At 42.6% G+C, this 23,422-nt stretch overlaps 1 protein-coding gene across 2 annotated transcripts in view; it reads right to left on the bottom strand.

The window, feature by feature from the left end:
• mylk4b (myosin light chain kinase family, member 4b) overlaps positions 1-22,517 on the bottom strand; it is a 60,901-nt gene extending 38,384 nt beyond the window's left edge. Inside the window, exons 1-2 of one of the 2 annotated variants that reach the window (XM_079830663.1) lie at positions 22,302-22,517; positions 8,624-8,844 (exon numbers count right to left, since the gene is read on the bottom strand). In XM_079830663.1, the coding sequence (XP_079686789.1) occupies positions 8,624-8,755 (132 nt within the window). In that variant the 5' untranslated portion in view covers positions 8,756-8,844; positions 22,302-22,517. Of the gene's footprint in view, positions 1-141; positions 587-8,623; positions 8,845-22,301 lie in introns of those variants that run through there. The other variant, XM_079830662.1, reaches the window with a different exon arrangement.
• Between the last annotated feature and the right edge of the window lie 905 nt (positions 22,518-23,422).

Here is a 23,422-nt window from a genome sequence, read left to right on the forward strand (position 1 = left end):
CGATATATAACCTACATAAGGACTTGTTGATATTATGGATTATTCACATGGAAAACAGTGCTTTATATACTCAAACTGCAATTAAATAGGCCTGAGTATGCATTCGTACAAAACGCACAAGTTATTTGGATATAATCATACCTGAATGTCAATAGATGCACTTTCGGGTGAAGTGTCTCTTTTCCTCTTGTATGTGAATAAATTCCAAAATCGTCTCCATAGGATGGATGCAACCAAACACACACTTCCTACAATCCAGAGGTCCTTATCCTGCAAGAAGTTCTCCATGGCAACTACATTCACACCAACAAGCCTCCGTTGTTTTTCTTTTTTAAACTCCTTCGCTTTGTTTTGGCAGCCTGTTTAGCTCTATCTCTCTCTCTCGTTTTAGTTGAACGTGTTGTTGACATCAGCTGTGCAGGCGAGCTACAGATTGGGTGGGCAGTCCCAGGGTAACCGCGCGAGGAGCAGCACATCTGTCAGTCAGCGAGACTGAGGTGGACAGGTGCAACTCTGGCTCCACGGCGAGAACTCGGTGTATCCTTTAACGTTAGACACAGCACTTAAAGTGCTCACTCACACACTCACAATGGGGTGAATGACACGTGGCCTGTATAATCTGACACATCACACACACTATGGCAAGCCGTTTTGACTTATTATTCATGCACAGGATATGAATTCTTGATATCGACAATTGAATTTCAACTAAAATCTCTAATTCTTCATATCAATATAATTTCAGATATCTAAAATGGCTTTCTTACTAGTAACAATCCCATTCATGATATCAGAAATGAACATTGTCACTAGTGGCAATCGAATTATTGATATCAAAAATGTAAATGTTTGCATTCAGGAGCACAGAAACTTGTTATCAACGCTGCCCTGTGACTTTTAGCAATAAAAGAGCTAAGCTACTGGATCACTACATTATATTTCTCAGCAATGATGGGGTTACATTGCTATTTTTAAGTAATACATGCACATTGTTAAGAGAGACGCTGACATCAGTCACACAGGTACAAATCTCTCTCGCTCTCTCTCTCGATCTCTCAATCTCGATAGCCTAATTAGTTCAAATAAATGTTATGATTCATTCATAAATGCAATTTTACGGACTATTTTATCTCTGTGTCTGATTCAAAATGTCTAACTGATGAAAATAACCATCAATTTTACCCTTCCGGTCAAATATTGCGCTGCAAACATCAATAGCAGATTTAATTTGTCAATGTTTAGTCAGTTGTCAAGAGGTCTGACCTCTTGTAACCAAGTAGCTCCCTTTTTAGGTACTAAATCGTCATCGGAGGCTGACATGATGCTCTTATGCTGTGTTCCAGGCAGGTTTTTGAGCCCGTAAGTAACAACTTCAAACCACGACTCACGACTTTGTTCCAGGCAAAGTCCCGCCAAACTGCCTGAGCCCAAGGAATTGTGGTAGCTAGATGTAAATGAAGCATGGCGGACCGTATGGGGCTTATGCTCATTTACAATCATTTCTATCGGCAAAGGTGCTTACTCCTTGCTTATTTGAGGGAAACTGAGGAGAAAAAAGGCGCATATGGAAAGAGAAGCTGTTATACCTTTTATTTAACGTTATTTTTATATTTGTTTCATAAACACCGCATCCGAAGGGGCTGCCATTGTTGTTTTACAGGCTATGTGACGTCAAAGCTTGTAACTGGGAGTACATCGATAGTACAAGCTCACGGGTTTGACTGCCGTTCCAGTGCACTTTCACTGGTAGAAGGTTGGAAAAACACGGGTTACGGGTTGCCTGGAATGCGGCAAAACTCTCAGAAAGATGTTGTTGTGCGTGTGTAACCCCTCCTGCTCCAAGTGGGGCTCGAACCCGGGTCCGCCGGTATGAGAGTCAAATGCTCTAACAAGGAGGCTAAAGGCTGCAACCTCTAGTGTCAATCGCTAGAGCGTCTGTTGAGATCAGAGGAGTGAGGTTTACTCGCACAGTGACTACTCGCTGGCCTCCGTTACACACGCTATAGGGAACGTAAATGTGCCATACGTCATCGCGTTGCTATATCATTGATATCACGAGATGACACTTTTTTTATCATGTAAATCAATAAATTGTTATTAGTTAAAGGAACACACCACTTTTTTTTGGAAAATAGGCTCAAAATAGGCACATTTTCCAACTCCCCTATAGAGTTAAACAGTTGAGTTTGAACGTTTTCCAATCCATTCAGCCGATCTCCGGGTCTGGCGGTAGCACTTTTAGCATAGTTTAGCATAGATCATTGAATCTGATTAGACCGTTAGCATCTCGCTCAAAAAATGAACAATATCGGAAAATGTTGAAACTCTTTGGTCATTTTTTTGAGCGAGATGCTAACGGTCTAATCAGATTCAATGATCTATGCTAAGCTATGCTAAAAGTGCTACCGCCAGACCCGGAGATCGGCTGAATGGATTCAAGGGGAGTTGGAAAATGAGCCTATTTTCAAAAAAAGTGCTCCTTTAAATGTGTCACAATGTATTAATTCCTTAATAACACATATATTAACGAATAGTGTAAATTCATATGTTAATTACCACAATGGTCTAAGTTATTTATTCAACTTCCAGTCGTCTGCTTTGAATATTATACCGGTGTTATCGTGGACGGTATGATATGGCTCACCCCTATTTGAATGGCAGCCTATGGTGACATTGAACTAGTGAAAATACAATTACTATATCAAGAATTAGCATTTTAACTAGTGAAAATTGAATTCCTGATATTGAGAATTCATATTCTGGGAATGAATAAAAGTCAAAACGGCTTGCCATACTCCCACAGCCCTAGCAAACCCCATATCTCGGGTCCACTGATACACTCTCAGAAAAAAAGGTACAAAGCTGTCACTGGGGCAGTACCCGAAAGTACAAAAGTGAAAAAGGTACATATTTGTAACTTATTTACCCCTGAATTATACATAATAGTACCTTAAAGGTATATATTAGTACATTTAAGCTTGTACAGATTAGTACCTTTTAGCTTTTGTACCTTAGGGTACTGTCCCAGTGATAGCTTTGTACCTTTTTTTCTGAGAGTGTACCTCAGAACATTTTAAAGAGAAACGGCAACTTGTCATGGATTCTCAGGATTCTCACTACTATAATCAGACTAGAGATATGCGCACGTGCACGCTGACATTCAAACACACACTCGCAGCTATTCAAAAGACCAAGGCTGTGCACTCACACTCGCAAAGTGATAAGAGACATGTCGGGGGGTAACAGCGATATGATTTAAATAGACTGCAGGTCTTGTGTTACTCATATCTGACTTTGCTTTGCAACCTATAGGTCATGGCACACAGTCACAATATACAGAAACACACACACACACACATCTGTGCCTTTGCAAATGTAGTTTCTTGGAGCACCAATAAAAAAATTAAGCAGGAAATTAAGCAAAAAAAAGCACTGTCCACAATGAAAAGAAAATCTGGTAACACTACGGGTGCACTAATATGCATTAAATAATGCTTAAATAATGCACAGATAATCACGAGTTAATGTATGACTCATGAAGAACTAAGCAAATAATAAACAAAAACGTTTTTTGAATTTAGTATTTGTTTCCATGTCATTACATTGTTAAGAGCATAAGAAACAAATTTTCAAATTTTTGAAAAATTATATTTTATTCATATGTTATGCTCTGTCCTCTGTAGTGGACTCCCAATTAAAAAAATTAACTTACATGAAATTAAATGTATAGCCAATTTCATTCACCATTACATTTTTAGGTTCCAGGATTTTTTTTAACCAAACTTTGTTTAAAGATTATTCTCAACGATTTTGGTAAAATGGCCATATACGCGAAATTCAGAGAAATTCACTAAATAAAATGTCCACTACAGTTGACAAAAGTCTATTCCTGGGTCCCAGGAGGATAGAATTAATAGATTGAGTAATCAATAAATTGTTATTAGTTAAAGGAACACGACACTTTTTTGGGAAAATATGCTCAAAATAGGCACATTTTCCAACTCCCTGAGTTAAACAGTTGAGTTTGAACGTTTTCGAATCCAATCAGCCGATCTCCGGGTCTTACAGTAGCGCTTTTAGCATATCTTAGCATTGATCATTGAATCTGATTAGAACGTTAGCATCTCGCTCAAAAAATGACCAATATCAGAAAATATCGAAACTCTTTGGTCATTTTTTGAGCGAGATGCTAACGGTCTAATCAGATTCAATGATCTATGCTAAGCTATGCTAAAAGTGCTACCGCCAGACCCGGAGATCGGCTGAATGGATTCAAGGGGAGTTGGAAAATTAGCCTATTTTCAAAAAAAGTGCTCCTTTAAATGTGTCACAATGTATTAATTCCTTAATAACACATGTATTAACGAATAGTGTAAATTCATATGTTAATTACCACAATGGTCAAAGTTATTTACTTCAACTTCCAGTCGTGTGCTTTAATTAATCATAGCTAATGATTGCAAAGGCATCAGTACTTGTTGAGTCACATGACTATTGACTCAATTGAATTAATTCAAAACCTACAACCACCATAAAATATTACTTAACAATTAGTTAATGGTTACGTTCCTCAACAAGTAAAGTCATAACATAATGATACCTTTGCAAATCATTAGCTAATGATTAATCATTTACATTATTAATTAATATAATGTTATAGGGAATTAATACATTTACGACACATTTAATAAATAACAATATTATGGTTTAGTTCTTCATGAGTCATACATTAACTCATTAAGCATTATTTAATGCATATTAATGCACCCATATTGTCAAGTGTTACCTATAAAACTGTACGTACATCCTAAGCAAAAGACCCCACTAAGGCAAAAGTAACCAAACATTTGGTAAAAACTTGCGTTATGATGAAACTGTGACTCTTCATCTGTCCTGAGAGAGACGAGTTTCCCTCAAATGCTCACATTCAGTGAAAATGTGTGAAAACTGATGTCAAATCAACCACACAAAACACTTAAAATAAATAAAACACAGCACAATGTGTACAATAACAAATAGATAGATGCAAAAAGTATGTTTAAAGGGTTATTCCAACTCTCAAAAGTCTCAAACATGATCATTCATACTTTATAAGAAATGTCTTAGTGTAGTCACAAGACATGCTGTACTGTTTTAGATATCTAAGCCCTGGCCTAGTGAGTCAGCAAGCAATGCAGTCAAATACGTCATGAAGTGTCGCCCCCTCCTGTATGGTCACAGTGCCAACAGCACGTTTGCTGTATACATGAGCTTGGTACTTTTTTTAAAGTTGATAAACGTTTTTGGGGTGTGTAGGCATGTTGTTGGACCGTGTGTTAAAGTGTGCATGTGGGATCTATAAAAATATCCATGGCATATCACGTAAGTGAAGAAAGCAGATAAAGTTTCAAAGGGAAGCTGAACTCAAAATCATTTTCTAGTTGTTTTCAATTTCATTTTATCTGTGCATGCTCTCAAATACCGCAGACAATATTTGTAAACAGAAACAGAAGATTTTCTCAGTTATAATGTGTGTGTGATCCATGGAGATACAGCCCCCTCTATGGGCACATTTAAAACAGTGCAACACAACTAGCTGAACTATTCATCTATTCTTACACACTACCAGTTATAACATTTTGATGTTGGAAAGATTTGGTTATGTGTTTGAAAGAAGTCTCTTATGCTTGTCAAAGCTATTTATTTGATCAAAAACAGTAATATTGTGACATTTTCTATTTGAGTACACTTATTCCTGTGACGGCAAAGCATGTGCCACAGAAATCATTCTAATGCTGATTTCTTCTTATTATCAATGTTAAAAACAGTTGTGCCGCTTAAAGCCACAATATGTCATTTTTAATCGCTTATTCAAAACAAAGTCGTGTCTTGATGACGTCTGGGTTTCGCTGAGTTTTTATTCTGTCAGACGAGCGCTTCCTCTTCTTCTGCTCATGTGTGTGTGTGTAACGCAGCGCTGCTTAATCATATCACACACATCTGAGTGTGTGAGAGTGATGTTATAATGCTACGTTATAATGCTATGAGATACTTGTTCACACTGCAGTGAGAGATGATATTAGGCGGTAAAACATGGCACTCTGTGCGGTAAATGAACAACACCAGATTTAAACAATAAGACTAAAGGCCTGTAAAGGCCTGTTCACACCGGGACGATTTTCGCACGCGTTTATCGCCGACGTTTAACGCCTCGGGACAAAACAATGAAGAAGATGAACTGCTAATGCTGCTTGCCAGTTAGCAAAAAGTGTGTGAATGGTTTTGTCCATATACATAATATGTCTATGGTTTTGGCAAGCACGTAAATACTGTCTCTCTTCTCCTTCTGTGTGACAAGCGAGTGTCAGAGGCTTAAAGTGCCGCAGCACCACCTTGTGTACCGGGAGCGCATCTACTGAATGTGCATGTTCACTCGGCGCAGCGCCAGTGAAAATCGCTTGGGTGTGAACACTCAAGACGCGCCGAAAAACGGCACGAAAAACGCTGGTGATAAGCGCGCGCGATATTCGTCCCGGTGTGTACAGGCCTTAACGTTACACACCGGGACGAATATCGCACACGCTTATCGCCAGCGTTTTTCGTGCCGTTTTTCGGCGCGTCTTGAGTGTTCACACCCAAGCGATTTTCACTGGCGAATCGCCGAGTGAACGTGCACGTTCAGTAGATGCGCTCCCGGTACACAAGGTGGTGCTGCGGCACTTTACGCTTCTGACACTCGCTTGTCACACAGAAGAAGAAGAGAGACAGTATTTACGTGCTTGCCAAAACCACAGACATATTATGTCTATGGCCAAAACCATTTACACACTTTTTGCTAACTGGCAAGCAGCATTAGCAGCCCATTTCTTCTTTGTCTACTTACTACTTCTTCGTCGTATCAATGTGTGCTCGGCAAGACCGATTTTGTGCTTGAGCGCCACCAAGTCGTGTTTTACTGTCACTTCAGCAGCTCCAGGCACGTGAACAAAAGCGCGGATCTCATTGCACGGCCAGTTTTTAACGCGCCGCGTCAAAATAAAAAAACGAACCCGAGCCGTTTTTTTTTTTAAATGACGCTTTTACGCCTGGCGTTTTACGCATCGGTGTGCACACTCACATTGGCGCCCATTGTTAAGTCACGAGGCGTTAAACGTCGGCGATAAACGCGCGCGAAAATCATCCCGGTGTGAACAAGCCTTAACTGTGTTGAGCTGGAGAACAATGATCAGTTTCTGTCCATCAATGATCCAAACAGTTGCTCTCCTGTCTAATAAAACTTTTAAAAAAGCTTTGTGGTTCCATGGTTTCTCCAAAATAAAACGGAAACGGAAAATCGAGAGTAATGCAGGTATGATGTCATTGAGCGGTCCATGTCCTGGATAAAATCGCTTAAAGGCCTGTACACACCGGGACGAATATCGCGCACGCTTATCGCCAGCGTTTTTCGTGGCGTTTTTCGGCGCGTCTTGAGTGTTCACACCCAAGCGATTTTCACTGGCGCTGCGCCGAGTGAACGTGCACATTCAGTCGATGCGCTCCCGGTACACAAGATGGTGCTGCGGCACTTTAAGCCTCTGACACTCGCTTGTCACACAGAAGGAGAAGAGAGACAGTATTTACGTGCTTGCCAAAACCACAGACATATTATGTATATGGACAAAACCATTCACACACTTTTTGCTAACTGGCAAGCAGCATTAGCAGCTCATCTTCTTCTTTGTCTACTTACTACTTCTTCTTCGTATCAATGTGTGCTCGGCAAGACCGTTTTGTGCTTGAGCGCCACCAAGTCGTGTTTTACTGTCACTTCAGCAGCTCCAGGCACGTGAACAAAAGCGCCGATCTCATTGGTCGGACAGTTTTTTACGCGCCGCGTCAAAATAAAAAAACGAACCCGAGGCGTTTTTTTTTAAATGACGCTTTTACGCCTGGCGTTTTGCGCGTCGGTGTGAACACTCACATTGGCGCCCATTGTTTAGTCCCGAGGCGTTAAACGTCGACGATAAACGCGTGCGAAAATCGTCCCGGTGTGAACAGGCCTTTATTCTCTGGATTTAAACATTCTTGAAAACATTTGGGATAATGTAAGTACACAAGTCAACAAAATATATAACACTGTTCTAGTGGTTTTGGGATATTGTTTTGATCCAAAAACTTATATATTGTGCATTTAATGCGTTTGAAGAAATGGTGAAACATTCTTTTTCAGGATTCTTTTGTAAATAAACATTCTAAATAACAGCAATTAAACATTATAAATCCCACTTTTGAGAAATGTAATACGCCCTTGCTGAATAAAAATATTTAAAAAATCAGAGACATCAAAGACAGAAAACTTTGAAACAGTACATTGTAAAAACAATGGTGCTATATGGCAGTAAAAGTGGTTCTTCGGCTTGTAATCATAGGGGAACCACTTTAAGTGCTGTATAGCACCAAATCTTGGTGCTTCAGTGGTTCTTCACTGGTTCTTTGGGACGACTAGGTGCTTTATAGCACCGCTACCATATACAGAACCTGTTAAGATTTGGTGCTATATAGCACCAAAAGTGGTTCCCCTATGATTACCAGCCAAGAACCATTTTTTTTGGAGTGTAGTGTATACACATGACGTGTGTCTAACACATATCTGATGGAGGGTTACCTGCTCCAGAGTCTTCAGTTGGACATGTTTGAGCTCCCAGTAGGAACGCATTCTTTCTACTCGATCAAGGTGCCCAAAAAATGCAAGTTGATCCATCTCAAGCTCCTTGACTCTTGATTCTTCCCCCTCCATGGCTCTGTTGTTAAGAAATGTAGTACATGGGCAGCGGCTGTTTTATTGGACTTGCCTCTTCCTGTCTGCAGTAAACTTGGTATTGTCTTCTGAAATGAAAATAGAAAAAAAAAGGTTGAAAAATCATGCGAAAATGTAGTCGTGTTTATGACGCCAGGTGCATTCAAGTCACTTTCGACGATTTTACTTGATTTTATAATGTTGATATTTACGCTTTAATTCATACAAGCTTAAAGGGGCACTTCAGCGCTGGGAAGATGAATGTGTATTTAATCTGGGTCATTTATGTAGTAGAAATGTGAAATTATTTTTTAATTTGGTGCCTTCTTGACTGAGAAAAGACAGAAAATGTATTTTTGTCTCATGTGGATGAAAGACAACAACTCCCAGAATGCACTTGCTTCGCTGCCCAAAGAGGCCACTCCCAAAGCTGGCCAAAAAATCCTCAGATGATGCAAAATGTTGATATTTGCATCATCGGAGGATTTTTTCCAGAAATAAAATGCATAATTCTCTTGTCTCAGGGGGATATGAGGGGGGAAAGTACCATAATTCAAATATACTACCGGGTTTCTACTGATACAAAGCTTAATACTAATTGCTGAAGTAACCCTCTAAATTGAGTACTAATATAGAATTTACTTACTTTTTTCATTCTTGCCTGAACTAACTTTTTCATGTAGAAATTATATTTGTTTTTTCTGTAGTATTTACTTCACCACAAAATCATTTTTATCAGTGTATATTCACAGAGAATGGCCCTTTCACTCCTACCTTGTTTGGTCTGGATTTTCTGACTTTTCAGTTTGATCCGAATCAAAATTACAGGTGTGAAATCTCCCCCGTACCACGGTCCGGACCTAACAGACGAAATTTGGTCAGACGAAAAGAGGGAGTCTCGGTCCGGATCAAACTGAACAAAGGTTTGGTTTGTTTCTAGAGTGAAAGCATTTTCTGTATGGTTCGGACTTTCAGACCATTTACAGGAAGTTTATGTTTAAATATTATAATGTTATTTTTAAATCTCATCTCGGCTATATTGATTATGAAAAGTGAAAAGATGCGCAATATGTCAGAATACCGAAGGTCAGAAATGATTTTGACCACTTAATTAAGTTTTGTTTTGTAGAAAGCCTTTCTTTAAAGTCAATTTCATTTAGTGTAAATTGTATCTTAAATTTTAATCAATGTTTCATCAGCCAATTGCCTGGATTTAATAAACAAGAATCAAATAGTCTATAGCAGACAATAAGCATGACATGGAGGCGCCGGCGCGATCACTTGCATTGCTCTTGAACACGTCTCATAAATAAACCCAAACTCAGAAGCTTGCCTTACAGACATGAGAAATGTGTGTATAGAAAGCTTGAAATGTCCACTTTTAAACAAAACTATTCGAAACGAAAAGAAATAGTCAAGCAATGCGCACTGTTCACTAGTGGCAACGATATGCATCTGTTCATTCATTCTTGTCAAAGACGCTGACGTCAGACGCACGTCTGTTTACAAACCAATCAATGTCCAGATGCCGCCCACATAGATGATCACAACAGAACGCAAGTGTGTCATGTAAAGTTCTTTAGTGCGCTCGCATAATTACAATGTGAAACCAAACCAAAACTAACCGAATATAAAAACATGAACTTTGGTTCGGACCTTGGTGCGGACTTTTAGGTGTGAAAATTCCCTAAGCGTCTTTATTTAGATAAAGGTTAGAAAGTGTTGGTTTTCTGGACTGCATCACACACAAGAACAGATTGGTATGAAATGTGTCACCTTATGTGTCTATGAGTTCATGGTTATGTGTTTTGGGTCAGTGAGCAGGTGCAGGTCAATGCTGACGTCCAGGATGGATAATGGTTGGGGTGAGCAGCTATAAGCAGCTTTATGGGGGTCAGACGGCCCTTTTGTGTGTTTGACTTTAAGCACTTGGCCCAGGTGGTGATGCTTATTTTGAAAGACTAGTGAATTATTGTTCAATTCAAATTCATTTGAATAGCACTTTTCACAATACATATATTGCTTCAAAGCAGCTTTACAGAAAATACATGTCTACATTAGGTGATCTGTTACCCGAGGTGACTGTGTCAAAGTAATGTATTTCTTAAATGTACATATACAAATCATGCAGTTAGCTCACATCGTGCATTGATTTTAGGCAACAATGAGCTCATTAAAGTAAGTATTACAAGTAAACATAATGATTTAGCCTTGGTGCATGTTGATTCAGTTGTCTATATTGATTATAAGTGTCTACAATGTGACAGAAAAAAGTACTGGGACTCCAAAAGAAAATATAGATGGCAATATGACATTAAAACATCGTCTCTTCACATAACTCAATTTATGCACTAAATCTGTCACCAATGATCCAGGCTTCATTTAGACATTGGCTATAGCTCATTGTGCTCTAATAGGAGCTAAGCGTGTTGTTCTGTTTCCAAGGGATCAGTTGAGATACCATTCTGTGCATAGCAAGTTGATCCGTCTGCATGCCCTGGGGGAACAGAACGTCATAGAGTGGACAGTGGAGTGATTTCCCTGGGGCTGGGACACCCCGACAACAAGAAACCAGACACAAGCCTCAATCAGCCCTGGCGCCTGTGGTCAAGCATTTTTCCCTAAAATGACGTATAAAGCTGAGGACTGTGTCCTCTCTGTTAGTTTGGGATGTCACACTGTATTTTATGTTCACTTTAGGTCTCTTCATAATAGCCTATAGGGGGCTATGCGGAAAACGGTCATAAAAACTGAATTTACTGTATATATATTGTGGAATTTCACAGAATTTGTTAAATTATTGATGAATAAATAAAAAGCTGGTCAGTACACGTAAATGATACCGCGATATAGACTAGTGTCTGTCAATATTAGACCGCAAAAAGACTATTTAAATATGAATCCTGCATGCTCTGTGTCTCCGTGGGAATGAATGGCGCAGACGTTCGGTTTTATTTAGCACACACACACACACACACACACACACACACACACACACACACACACACACACACTCACTGCCGTCTCACTATATGAGGATATGAATGCATGAACTTCATTTCCAGAGCCGCTCTGAGAGTCACTTCATCAGCATTTTACCATTTAATTTGAGAAAAACTACCGTCATATCATAAACACACGGAAACTCAAAGGTCTTCACAGCAACCCGTCAAAACAAAAGTTTAGTTTAACTTAAAATTGTGACAGAAATATATTACGGTTGTACAGTAAAGTTTAGCTACGTCTCAATGTAATAATACACTAAAAAGTGAACATGGGTGTAAGTTGGATCACTTGAGCTATTTGAGTCTATTTACTTTTATGCTTTCCTATTGTAATTGATTATTGTACACTCTTTCAACTTGAACGCATAGAGTTCAAAGATACTCAAATATCTCACTTTCACCCAAAGTATAATTTCCCTTTAAGAACCCCCGCGTCAGACGTTTTAAATCATAACATGAATTAATGTTAAGAAATATTTCTAAAGTAATTTGAGTCTTGTATGATTGACCTAGTGAAATTTAAGTTGATAAAATGTAATGATTTAAGTTGAGAAAGCTTAATTTTTTTAGGTGTTACCAATTGAAGTAATTTTTAAGTTGATCCAACCGGAAAAATGTATACATTTAAGTTGGAATGCAGTGAAATTAAGTTAGACTAATGCAAATAATAGGAATGAGGATTGAATGAACTCAAATAATATAAGCGTGATTGAGTGAAATTAAGTTAATAAAACGTTAATAAAAAAGATGAGAAAACTACATTTTTTTAGCTGTTACCAATTGAAGTAATTTTTTTAAGTTGATCTAACTGTTCGCTTTTTACAGTGTAGTACTAACACTAATAATAATAAATTAATATTAAAACTTAGGATTTTTTTGTGCAGCACTTTGTTTGACAAAAAAATCTATTTCATATGATTAAAAGATCAAATAAATGAATGTTTTATGCCTTCATTTTTCTTAGAAATTAAATTGTATTGTTTTATTAATTAAATTAAATAGACATGTTAACATGTAAGAAAATGTTTGAAAAAAAAAATATTTCATCTGGCCCTAAACATGTTAAACTTCTAAAACATTTTTGATAAATTATATAAGTTTCATGATTTTTATTAATTAGACATGCTTTTTGATTACTAAAATGTAATTCAACCATTAAAATGGAGTCCAAAAAAAATCCTTGGGAAGGAATTTGGGAACAAAATCAAACAGATTTCATAGGGCCCTAATACTACACGATACACACAATAATACAATTACCGCATAAACTCTGGTTACACTTTATTTTACAGTATGTATATACTTACAGTGTAGTTACCAAAGAAAGTACTGGGTAATATAACTACATAAGGTTAGGTTTAGGGTTAACTCAGTTATTATAACTGCTATAATAAGTTCATAGTATGTACATGTGCAACAGGGCTGTAAAATAAAGTGCCACCAAAACTCTTGTGATTTGGATTTGTTCTTAAAACCAATACATAACCTAAGATATTTTCAAAAGTTGTATTTTTTATAGTGGGCAATGTTGTTGTTGTTTTGTCCTGTATATGGTGCAGTGAGTGCCTGATATGTGCCGTGGCCTTAGCCTTGCTTTCATATGCTCTGGTGCAGTGTTTCACAGTCTCAATTAAAGGGCTTTGAGCGGCTTATGCTGCAGTGATGAAAGGCAAACTCTTGACTCTCTGTCAGCACATCCCGAGGTACTCTCAGTAACCAGACATACTTTATCCCCTGTCGCAAAAAGAAGTATGGGAATACTTTGGGAGTAGAAGAAAACAAACACGTGGTTAAAGGTATGTCCCGTTTATAACATAAGGCTGTTTGATTTCCGTGATGCAGAGGGAATCCCAGAATCATCTTTTGTGTGTGTGTGTGTGTGTGGGCATGTTTTCGTGAAATATCAGGACACAAATGTGTATAATGACATGGGTATGACATAGGTATTACAAAAAGAGGGTGAAATATGAGGACGTTCCCCATGTCCTCACTTTTCAAAATGCTTATAAATCACACAGAACAAGTTTTTTTTCACAGAAAGTGAACTGCACAGTCTCCTGTGAGGGTTAGGTTTAGGGGCAGGGGCAGTGTAAGGGGATAGAAAATACGGTTTGTACAGTATAAAAACCATTACGCCTATGGAATGTCCTCACATTTCACAAAAACAAACATGTGTGTGTGTGTGTGTGTGCGCAAAACTCGCAAAATGTTGGATGAATGAATAAATCGAAAGTAGAGCTGCTCAATAAATCAAATGTTCTGTGAATATTAAAGCGCAAAAAGAATGAGCTGCGCCATTTTGTCTACATACTCAAGAAGGGAAAACCGGGTGAAAGTAACAAAGCGATTTTCTCAGAGCCCTGAATACATGTTCCCTTTCGTTCAGTCACTACGACGTAACGTTAGTGACTAACGAATGGGGGTTTCGCTTAGAAGCCTATCAACTTCGAGTTTTGAGAAAACGCCCAATGGCGTGCCAATGCCATGGGGCATGCGGAATTTGCATACGTAGCTCCGTCTCACTGCGTGAGTATATAAGGAAGTACGAGGCAATATCGCATTATGTTACTGCTTTCGGAGCCAAGAGTACCTACCTCTTCACTCCTACAGCCTTCTGAGACTCTGTCAGCTTCTTCGAGACGAGCAGCTTTCCAGTCGGTGTTGGTGTGACGGCGCGTTCCAGTGATTGCATACTTCCTGCCTGCTGATCTGTGCAGTGGTCTGCATCCAGCTGGTGTGTGTTTCCCTGGGCGCTTCGGCATCGGCTGCAAAGTTTCCTCTCATAAAAGAGCTTGCACGTGACACGTCCTTTTCAGGATGTTTCGTCCGTGCACTTCTGGGTGCGGTAGATCGCTTTTTTTCTTTTGACGGGCACGAGCGCTGTGTGACGTGTTTGGGCTTTCAGCACGCTCAGGCAGCGCTCGTGGATGATTCATGTTCCCTCTGCGGGAACCTGGCCATCTCAGTGCTTCGATCGAGACTCCGTGAGTTCCGTGCTGATGCCGGAACGAGAGTCCCCTCCGCCACCCCCCAATCTGCGGTCTCCTCTGGAGGCGGCACTTTGGCTGGTGACCAGGGTGATCTGAGGGTGACGGTGTGGAACAAAGCTCCGACGCTAGTTCCTCGGCCCACACCCCCCTCTCAGGCACTTGACCCGGTCCGCGCTCAGGTGTCTACATCGGGGCCGGCTCCTGCTGTCCCGACTGTGGCGTTTGGCGCGGCGGAAGAGGAAGTGATGTCTATCGCCGCATCACAAGGTGGGCTGGAGTCATCTGAGGATGATGATTCGGCTGTGCTGCCACCTTCGGGTGCGCCAGCATTGCCCGAGTCGGACCCAGAGTTGACAGCCATGCTATCTCGGGCCGCCGCAGCGCTTGGACTGGAGTGGAACCCTCCGCCTCAGCCCGAGCGTTCGCGGTTGGATGATTGGTTTTTGGGGGCGGCGCGTTCGGACACCCGTCCGGCCGCTCCTCCAATACCTTTCTTCCCCGAGGTGCATGAAGAGGTCGCGCGTTCCTGGAAGGCCCCGTTGTCTTCCCGTGAACGTTTGGCGGCCTCTTCCGCCTTCACCTCTCTTGATGGAGCCGCGGCTCATGGGTACACTGGGGTCCCCCCAGTCGAACGTTCTGTTGCGATGCAACTGTGTCCTCAGAGCGCTTCGTCCTGGCGTGGTGACCCAAAGCACCCCTCCAAAGCCTGTAGGTTTTCGTCATCCCTGGTGGCGAAGTCCTATAGAGCTGCGGGGCAGGCCGCCGCTTCTTTGCATACCATGGCAACTCTTCAGGCTTACCAAGCCAAGTTGCTGTGTGATATGCACGAGAGAGGGGCTGATCCAGGACTCAGCAATGAGTTGCGTGCCGCCACCGACCTCGCTCTCCGGGCGACGAAGGTGACCGCACGCTCCCTGGGTCAGGTGATGTCCACAAATGTGGTCCAGGAGAGACACCTATGGCTCAACCTGTCTGATATGCGCGACGCTGAGCGAACACGTTTCCTCAACGCCCCCATATCGCAGGATGGGCTATTCGGCGGAGCGGTCGAGAGCTTCGCCCAACAGTTCTTGGCCGCTCAGAAGCAGACTGAGGCAATAAAATACATCCTGCCCCGGCGGTCAGCTGCTGCCTCCACCCCACCGCCCGCGCAGGTGCCTCAGCCTGCTCGCCGCCGAGGACGCCCTCCCGCGGCTTCCTCCGCCTCTGCGCCACCCAAGCAGCAGCCTCCACCCGGGCCGCGCAGAGGCAGCCGCAGGAAGGCGTCCCAGTCCGCTCCAGCCCCGCAGCCCACGAAGAAACGCCAGGCTAAGCGGCGCTCCTGATGCGGACGGCTCAGGGATGGGCAGTTCTTTCCAGGAGACGGCGGCAGGGCCGCTCCTTCCCCCGGTGGAGGGCCGGGGGAGAATCTTTTTTGATTCTTTGGCAGCACGGGGTCCGCATCCTGAACTACCTCGACGACTGGCTCATACTAGGCCACTCTCGAGAGCAGGTTTGCGGACACAGAGATCTGGTTCTCCACCACTTAACCCGTCTGGGCCTTCGGGTCAACTGGGAGAAGAGCAAACTTTGCCCCGTGCAGAGGATCTCTTTTCTCGGTATGGAGATCGACTCGGTCGCCATGTACGCGCAGCTTTCGAGCGAGCGCGCGCAGTCTCTGCTGACTTGCCTCCGACAAATCGAGAGCAAGAATGCGGTTCCACTGAAACTATTTCAGAGGCTCCTGGGGCATATGGCATCTGCAGCCGCGGTAACGCCGCTCGGATTGCTTCATATGAGACCGCTTCAGCACTGGCTTCGCGATCGAGTCCCAGCCTCTCCCGGGAGTTTCAGCCTCTCCCGGGAGAATGGAGACTCCATCCCCGGACGGTTCAGCTGATTTGGGAACAGTTCGGCGACGCACAGGTAGACCTGTTTGCCTCCCACGACTCTTCCCACTGCAGCCTGTATTATTCCCTGACCGAGGGCACGCTCGGCACGGATGCACTGGCGCACAGCTGGCCGCGGGGCCTACGCAAATATGCGTTCCCCCCAGTGAGCCTACTCGCACAGCTTCTGTGCAAGATCAGGGAGGACAAGGAGCAGGTCCTTTTGGTCGCCCCGTACTGGCACGGCCGGACCTGGTTCCCCGAACTCATTCTCCTTGCGACAGCCCCTCCCTGGCCTATTCCTCTGAGACGGGACCTCCTTACTCAGAGACGGGGCACCCATTGGCACCCGCGTCCCGACCTTTGGAGCCTCCACGTGTGGCTCCTAGACGGGACCCGGCAGGTTTGAGTGGCCTACCACCTACGGTGGTCGCCACCATCACTTCCGCTAGGGCAGAGTCCACTCGGCATGCCTATGCGTTGAAGTGGAACCTCTTCGTCACCTGGTGCTCTTCCCGCCAAGAAGACCCCTGGAAATGCCCGATCGGGTCCGTGCTTGAGTTTCTCCAAGAGGGGCTGGAGCGAAGGCTGTCTCCCTCCACCCTCAAGGTATATGTGGCCGCAATATCTGCCCACCACGATCTCTTGGAGAACAAAAAGGTAAGTCAGCACGACCTGGTCATCAGGTTCCTGAGGGGAGCTAGGAGACTGAATCCTCCTCACTCTCCTCTCGTACCCTCTTGGGACCTCGCAGTAGTGTTAACTGCTCTGCAGAGACCTCCCTTTGAGCCTTTGCGGTCGGTTGATATTAAGTTTCTGTCTATGAAGACGGCTCTGCTGACCGCATTGGCCTCAGTCAAGAGGGTCGGGGACCTGCAGGCATTTTCGGTTGACGAAGCGTGCCTGGAATTCGGGCCGGCTAACTCTCACGTGATCCTGAGACCCCGGCTTGGATATGTGCCCAAGGTTCCCACCACTCCGTTTAAGGACCAGGTGGTGAACCTGCAAGCGCTGCCTTTGGAGGAGGCAGACCCAGCCTTGGCATTGCTCTGTCCAGTACGCGCCCTTCGCGCCTACGTAGACATGACGCAGTGTTTCAGGACCTCAGACCAGCTCTTTGTCTGTTATGGTGGAGAGCGGAAGGGAAGTGCTCTCTCAAAGCAAAGGCTGTCTCACTGGATAGTGGACACCATTGCTTTGGCTTACCAGCAGCAAGGCCGACCATGTCCCCTTGGTGTGAGGGCACCCGGAGTGTGGCCTCCTCTTGGGCTCTAGCGCATGGCGCCTCGCTAGCAGACATCTGCAGAGCTGCAGGCTGGGCGACACCCAACACATTCGCCAGATTCTACAATCTCCGAGTGGAGCCAGTGTCCGACTATGTACTCGCCCCCCCGAGGGGCCGGTGATGGGCCAGGCTCAGGTGTCTTCGCTTGCTCGCCACTCCACTCCACGGACTGGATACGTGCGATATTTTCCTCATCTTTGGCATTTCCCTCACTGGGATATGCTTCCCAGTGTACCTTGGTATTCCTGTGTTAAGTGGGAGTCCTTCGTCCGTACTAGTCTTACGACAGGGTACTCACACTTACGCAGGGCACTGGAAGACAGCTGAGTGGCGGGATTATATTGGGACCCCCATTCGTTAGTCACTAACGTTACGTCGTAGTGACTGAACGAAAGGGAACGTCTCGGTTATGGATGTAACCCTCGTTCCCTGAGGAGCGGTAACGTCCCCTTGCCACTTCGAGCTGTGCTACCTGGAACGCAGGAGTTCAGTCTTGGCTCCTCAAGCAGGTAACATAATGCGATATTGCCTCGTACTTCCTTATATACTCACGCAGTGAGGCGGAGCTACGTATGCAAATTCCGCATGCCCCATGGCATTGGCACGCCATTGGGCGTTTTCTCAAAACTCGAAGTTGATAGGCTTCTAAGCGAACCCCCCATTCGTTAGTCACTAACGTTACGTCTCCGTTCCCTCCTCAGGGAACGAGGGTTACATCCGTAACCGAGACGTTTTGTGCACATTTATGTTATGATAATTAAATTTAATTGAAATTTGGAAGAAAAAAAAGTTTTATAAAATTAATTGATATTACCAATAAAAAAAATAAAGTTCACTATTGAAACACCAATGATGATGATGGACAAAATATGTTTGCAGTTACATATTAACAAAGTTCATAGTCGGGTATATTTAATAAAAACAAGAGTAACCAAAAAAATCTAGCTTTAATTGTTGTGTAACGTTTGACCCAACTGACAGGGTCGAAAGTAACAATGTGCAACTTATGTTAAAAAGAGAAATTATATTGAAGTCGTTCTACATTTGTACAAAATACCACCTGCTATTGATAGACCACACTTGTGACCACAGCCAAAATATATCTGTCTAAAATATGATCTTTTAAAATTAAGTTTTTCTGAAAAATGGTACTTTCGTGCCTGTTCTCCCTAATGGTGTTTTCAGGAACTTAAAAAGTTCATAAAGAGACCATAAAACTAATCCATGAATCGAGCGGTTAAATCCATGTCTTCTGAAGAGATACGATCGCTCTATACAATGCACATATTTAAAGGATTAGTTCACTTCAAAATTAACATTTCCTGATATTTTACTCAACCCCATCTCATCCAAGATGTTCAAGTCTTTCTTTCGTCAGTCGAAAAGAAATGACCTTTTTTGAGGAAAACCTTCCAGGGTTTTTCTCCACATAATGGACTTCAATGGCCACCAACGGTTGAAGGTCCAAATCAATGCAGTTTCAGAGGAAGGGCTTCAGAGGCTCTGCACGATCCCAGACGAGGAATAGGGTCTGATCTACACAAACCATCAGTCATTTAAAAAAAATGCTCATCCTAAATTGCTCATCTTGCGCTGCAATCACGTCGGAAAGGTCACGCTAGACAGGTGGAAGCATAGGTATACATAATGCGGAAATACAGTACATAAAGGCTAGATGTCTTACGGCGGAGTCTCTAACGTCATCACCGGCGGCCATCTTGTCACAGGAAGGGCTCTGTGGTGCCTGATGATCTGCATGAACACAAATACTCTCATCTCACTGAAATCTTGACGGATTTACAAATGGTTTGGTTTCTTACAAACGTCATTAACGTGGTTGTAATTATGGATGCTTGAACAAATTATGAATAATTTTCATAAGTATGCAGTGTCATAACTACATCTCTGACGTTTATAACAAACCAAACAGTTTGAAAATCGGTAGAAATTTGAGCAAGTTATGGTTATTTAAAAAGTGCAAGCACCCATGAAAACAATGTTACGAGTGAGCGAGCTGCCTGTGACAAGATGGCCGTCGACCTCCATTGGCCAGCAGCGCGGACGAGACATCTAGCCTTTATTATGGATATCTATGGGTGCAAGTGCCGCCCCAAGCGAACGTGCGAAGACTAATACAAACGCCCTTTACTAAAAAACACTCCATCTTCAACTTCAAAATCACCCGACATCGTTGTTTAACCTTTTTCTTTGCTAAAGGGCGTATGTATTAGTCTTCGCACGAGCGCTTTGTAAACACGGGGGTGGTACTTCTGCATACGTCTAGTGTGACCTTTCCGGCGTGATTACGCAATCAGTGGTGTGTCGCAGAGCAGCGCAAGATGAGCAATTTAGGTTAAAAAGTATATAAATGTTTATTTTTTTGTGTGAAAATGGCTGATGGTTTGTCTAGATCAGACCCTAGTCCTCGTCTGGGATCATGCAGAGCCTCTGAAGCCCTTCCTCTGCAACTACATTGATTTGGACCTCCAATTGGACCCTCAAAATTAAAAAGACCCTCATTTTGGTTGCCATTGAAGTCTATGATGTGGAGAAAAATCCTGGAATGTTTCCCTCAAAAAACATATTTTCGACTGAAGAAAGAAAGACATGAACATCTTGGATGAGATGGGGGTGAGTAAAATATAAGGCAATTTTAATTTTGAAGTGAACTAATCCTTTAAATAAGGCTTTTAGGGTGCTTTCACATCTCTAGTTCGGTTCATTTGGTCCGAACCAAGGGCAAACAATTACACATTGTAGCATTTTTCAGCTTTTTTGGTTCGTTTTCACACCACACTGATTGCTTTGGTCCGAACCAGTTGAAACGACCCAAAATTCTGTCACATGACAACATCCACATCACTCATTGGCCATGACGTATTTCCTAAACTGCGACTGCGTGGGCTGGTTTTGTCCCTGTCCATAATCTATTGTTTGTATACACCACAATATGCAAACAATACATTTCTATAATGAAGTGCGGATGCGGCTTGAAAACAGCGCTCTAATGCACTGTTTGTCTCTTCAAGCGGAGATTGCGCTGTTCTTGTGAGTTTTCCAAAGTTGGAACCTAATATGGTCATCAGACCAAATTTCTATGAGGCTCCGCCCCTCCTCACTACTCCAAGTTTGTCCGCGAGCTGCCATGCTAAAGTGCAAACTGTCAACAAACACTTCCTCATCCCATAATGCACAGCGCAGCTGACTACGGCAGCTGGTTTAGTCCAAAAATGATCAGTACTTTTTGGGAGTTGGGTCTGTTCGAGGTCGGATCACGTTTTCACCACAAACCACCTCTTCAAGGAGCTCTCGTGCGCTTGTTTGGTCTGCTTTTGGTGCGCACCCGAGTGCGATTGCTGCTTTCACACCTGACCAAACGAACTGGACCAAAGGGGAAAACCAACTCTAGTATGATTCAACCCAACTAAATGAGGCAGGTGTGAAAGCACCCTTAGAGATCACTCAAATAACGTAAGCTCAACCGTACACACTTCACGCGCTACAACAAATCTCACACACTGCGCCTGAACCACATAGGAACATTTGAATTTATTTCAAGACCGTTAAAAAGTACGTACTACAGTATGAATTATGAACATGAGGGTGAGTAATCAATGACACAATTTTCATTTTTGGATGAACTGTCCCAATTAAATGACATCTCTATAGGGAATTCACAGATAGGTATGTTGTCCTGAATTAGATCTGAACTGAAATGGCCATGATTGCTAAACAGATGTGATTCTGGAGTTAGGATGTTCCTTTGATATAGCCCTTGGAGAATATATCATTTCATCAACGCCCTAGCCAAGGCATCAGTGAGATTTTGGCAGGGTGTTTCTTGGAACGCCGCTTCTTTGACGTCACATCTTCTTAATTATTTTTGACTGACAGTTTTCACTTGATAACATATGTTAGGGGAAACATTTGCGTTCTGAAGCCAGGGCTAATTGCTTCAAAGCTTTGCTTACACACACCAAGATCGGCAGACATATCTACAGCACAAATACAGGATATTTCACATTGGGTTGAATCTATGTTGGTCAGGAAATTCTTAGTAAATCCAGATATTCACAAATGTGATGGCTATAAAGCTTAAGGAGCCATTTTGTACTCGTAGATGACCCAGGGAACATTTAATCTCATATCTCGTATCAACGCCATCACTTTTGCAGCTGCCTCATGGTAATAACAGTGCAGTGTAAAATTGCACACACTTCAATGCACTATTCACTTACGCCAATAGATTCAACACAAACATTTACTGACACAAATGCATCTTGATAGAGTTTGTTATTCATTTGGCATGCTGTGTACAGGCTTGTTAATGCAACTTACCTTTTATTGCAGCATATCATACTGTGATACCATACAAAAAGTCATTTCTTTTCCACTTACATTTGATTAGTCGGCTTTTCCTTTCCTCTTCCTTTTGTCGCAGTCTTTATCAAGGATGTTTATCCATAAATCTGTGAACAGCCTCAGACACCACTGTGGTGTCTTGTCCGCATAGTATACACTCTATAAGTGGCACTCGGTCAAATAAGCAAGGAGAACGAGAGAGTCTGAGAGATGTAGAAACAGGTCAGCAAAGTCAGAGGCAAGTCAAAGTGTAAATGTGTGGTGGGGGTGAAGGGGTGTGGGGGGGATGAGAGAGCGCAGGGAGTGGGAAGGGGGTTAAGCATGTTATTGTAGAGGGTGTGGAATTTCAGTGCCATGTGTTCCCCTTTCCTCTCTGTGTGTGTGTGTGTGTGTGTGTGTGTGTGTGTGTGTGTGTGTGTGTGTGTGTTTGTTTATATTACATTGTGGGGACCAAATGTCCCCACAAGGATAGTAAAACCTGAGACCACTTACATTGTGGGGACCAGCCAGTGGTCAATGGCAATGTAAATGGATTCATAAACTACATGATACTAAATTATGTTTTTTTGAAAATGTAAAAATGCAGAATGTCTCTTGTGATGGGTAGGTTTAGGGGCAGTGTAGGGGGATAGAATGTACAGTATGTACGGTATAAAAACCATTAAGTCAATGGAAAATCCCCACAAAGATAGTGAACCAGACATGTGTGTGTGTGTGTGTGTGTGTGTGTGTAGTGCATGGGCAAGCAGTGCATGGGCAAGGGAGATTCCATGACCGTAAAAGCCAACAAACCCAAACAAAGAACTAAATATTAGACTAAAGATGTCCAGTAAACTTATTTTGAAAAACACATCAATTCATAAAAAATACCCCATAAATACTTAACCTCTTAAGGTCTGGGACCATTTTGGGGATTTCCGCCTGGATTTGTCCTACCCAAATTGAAAAGCTTCCCATACCCACATACAGTGGTCTAAATTCAAAAGTTTGGTGTCATTTTACAGGAAACCCTTTGAAGTTTCATGAACCACTGCTAAAAGTGATAAACATGTAAGTATAAGCTGTAATAACCCCCTCCAAAAAGAGACGCTTTTTCTTTTAAATTCAGTTTTGAAAGTGTGTAATTCAGGCCCTGTGTGTTCTAGCACCCTGCAGTT

This window comes from Gobio gobio (genome assembly GCF_949357685.1).
Source record: "Gobio gobio genome assembly, chromosome: 12".
In the NCBI taxonomy this organism is placed as follows: Eukaryota; Metazoa; Chordata; class Actinopteri; order Cypriniformes; family Gobionidae; genus Gobio; species Gobio gobio.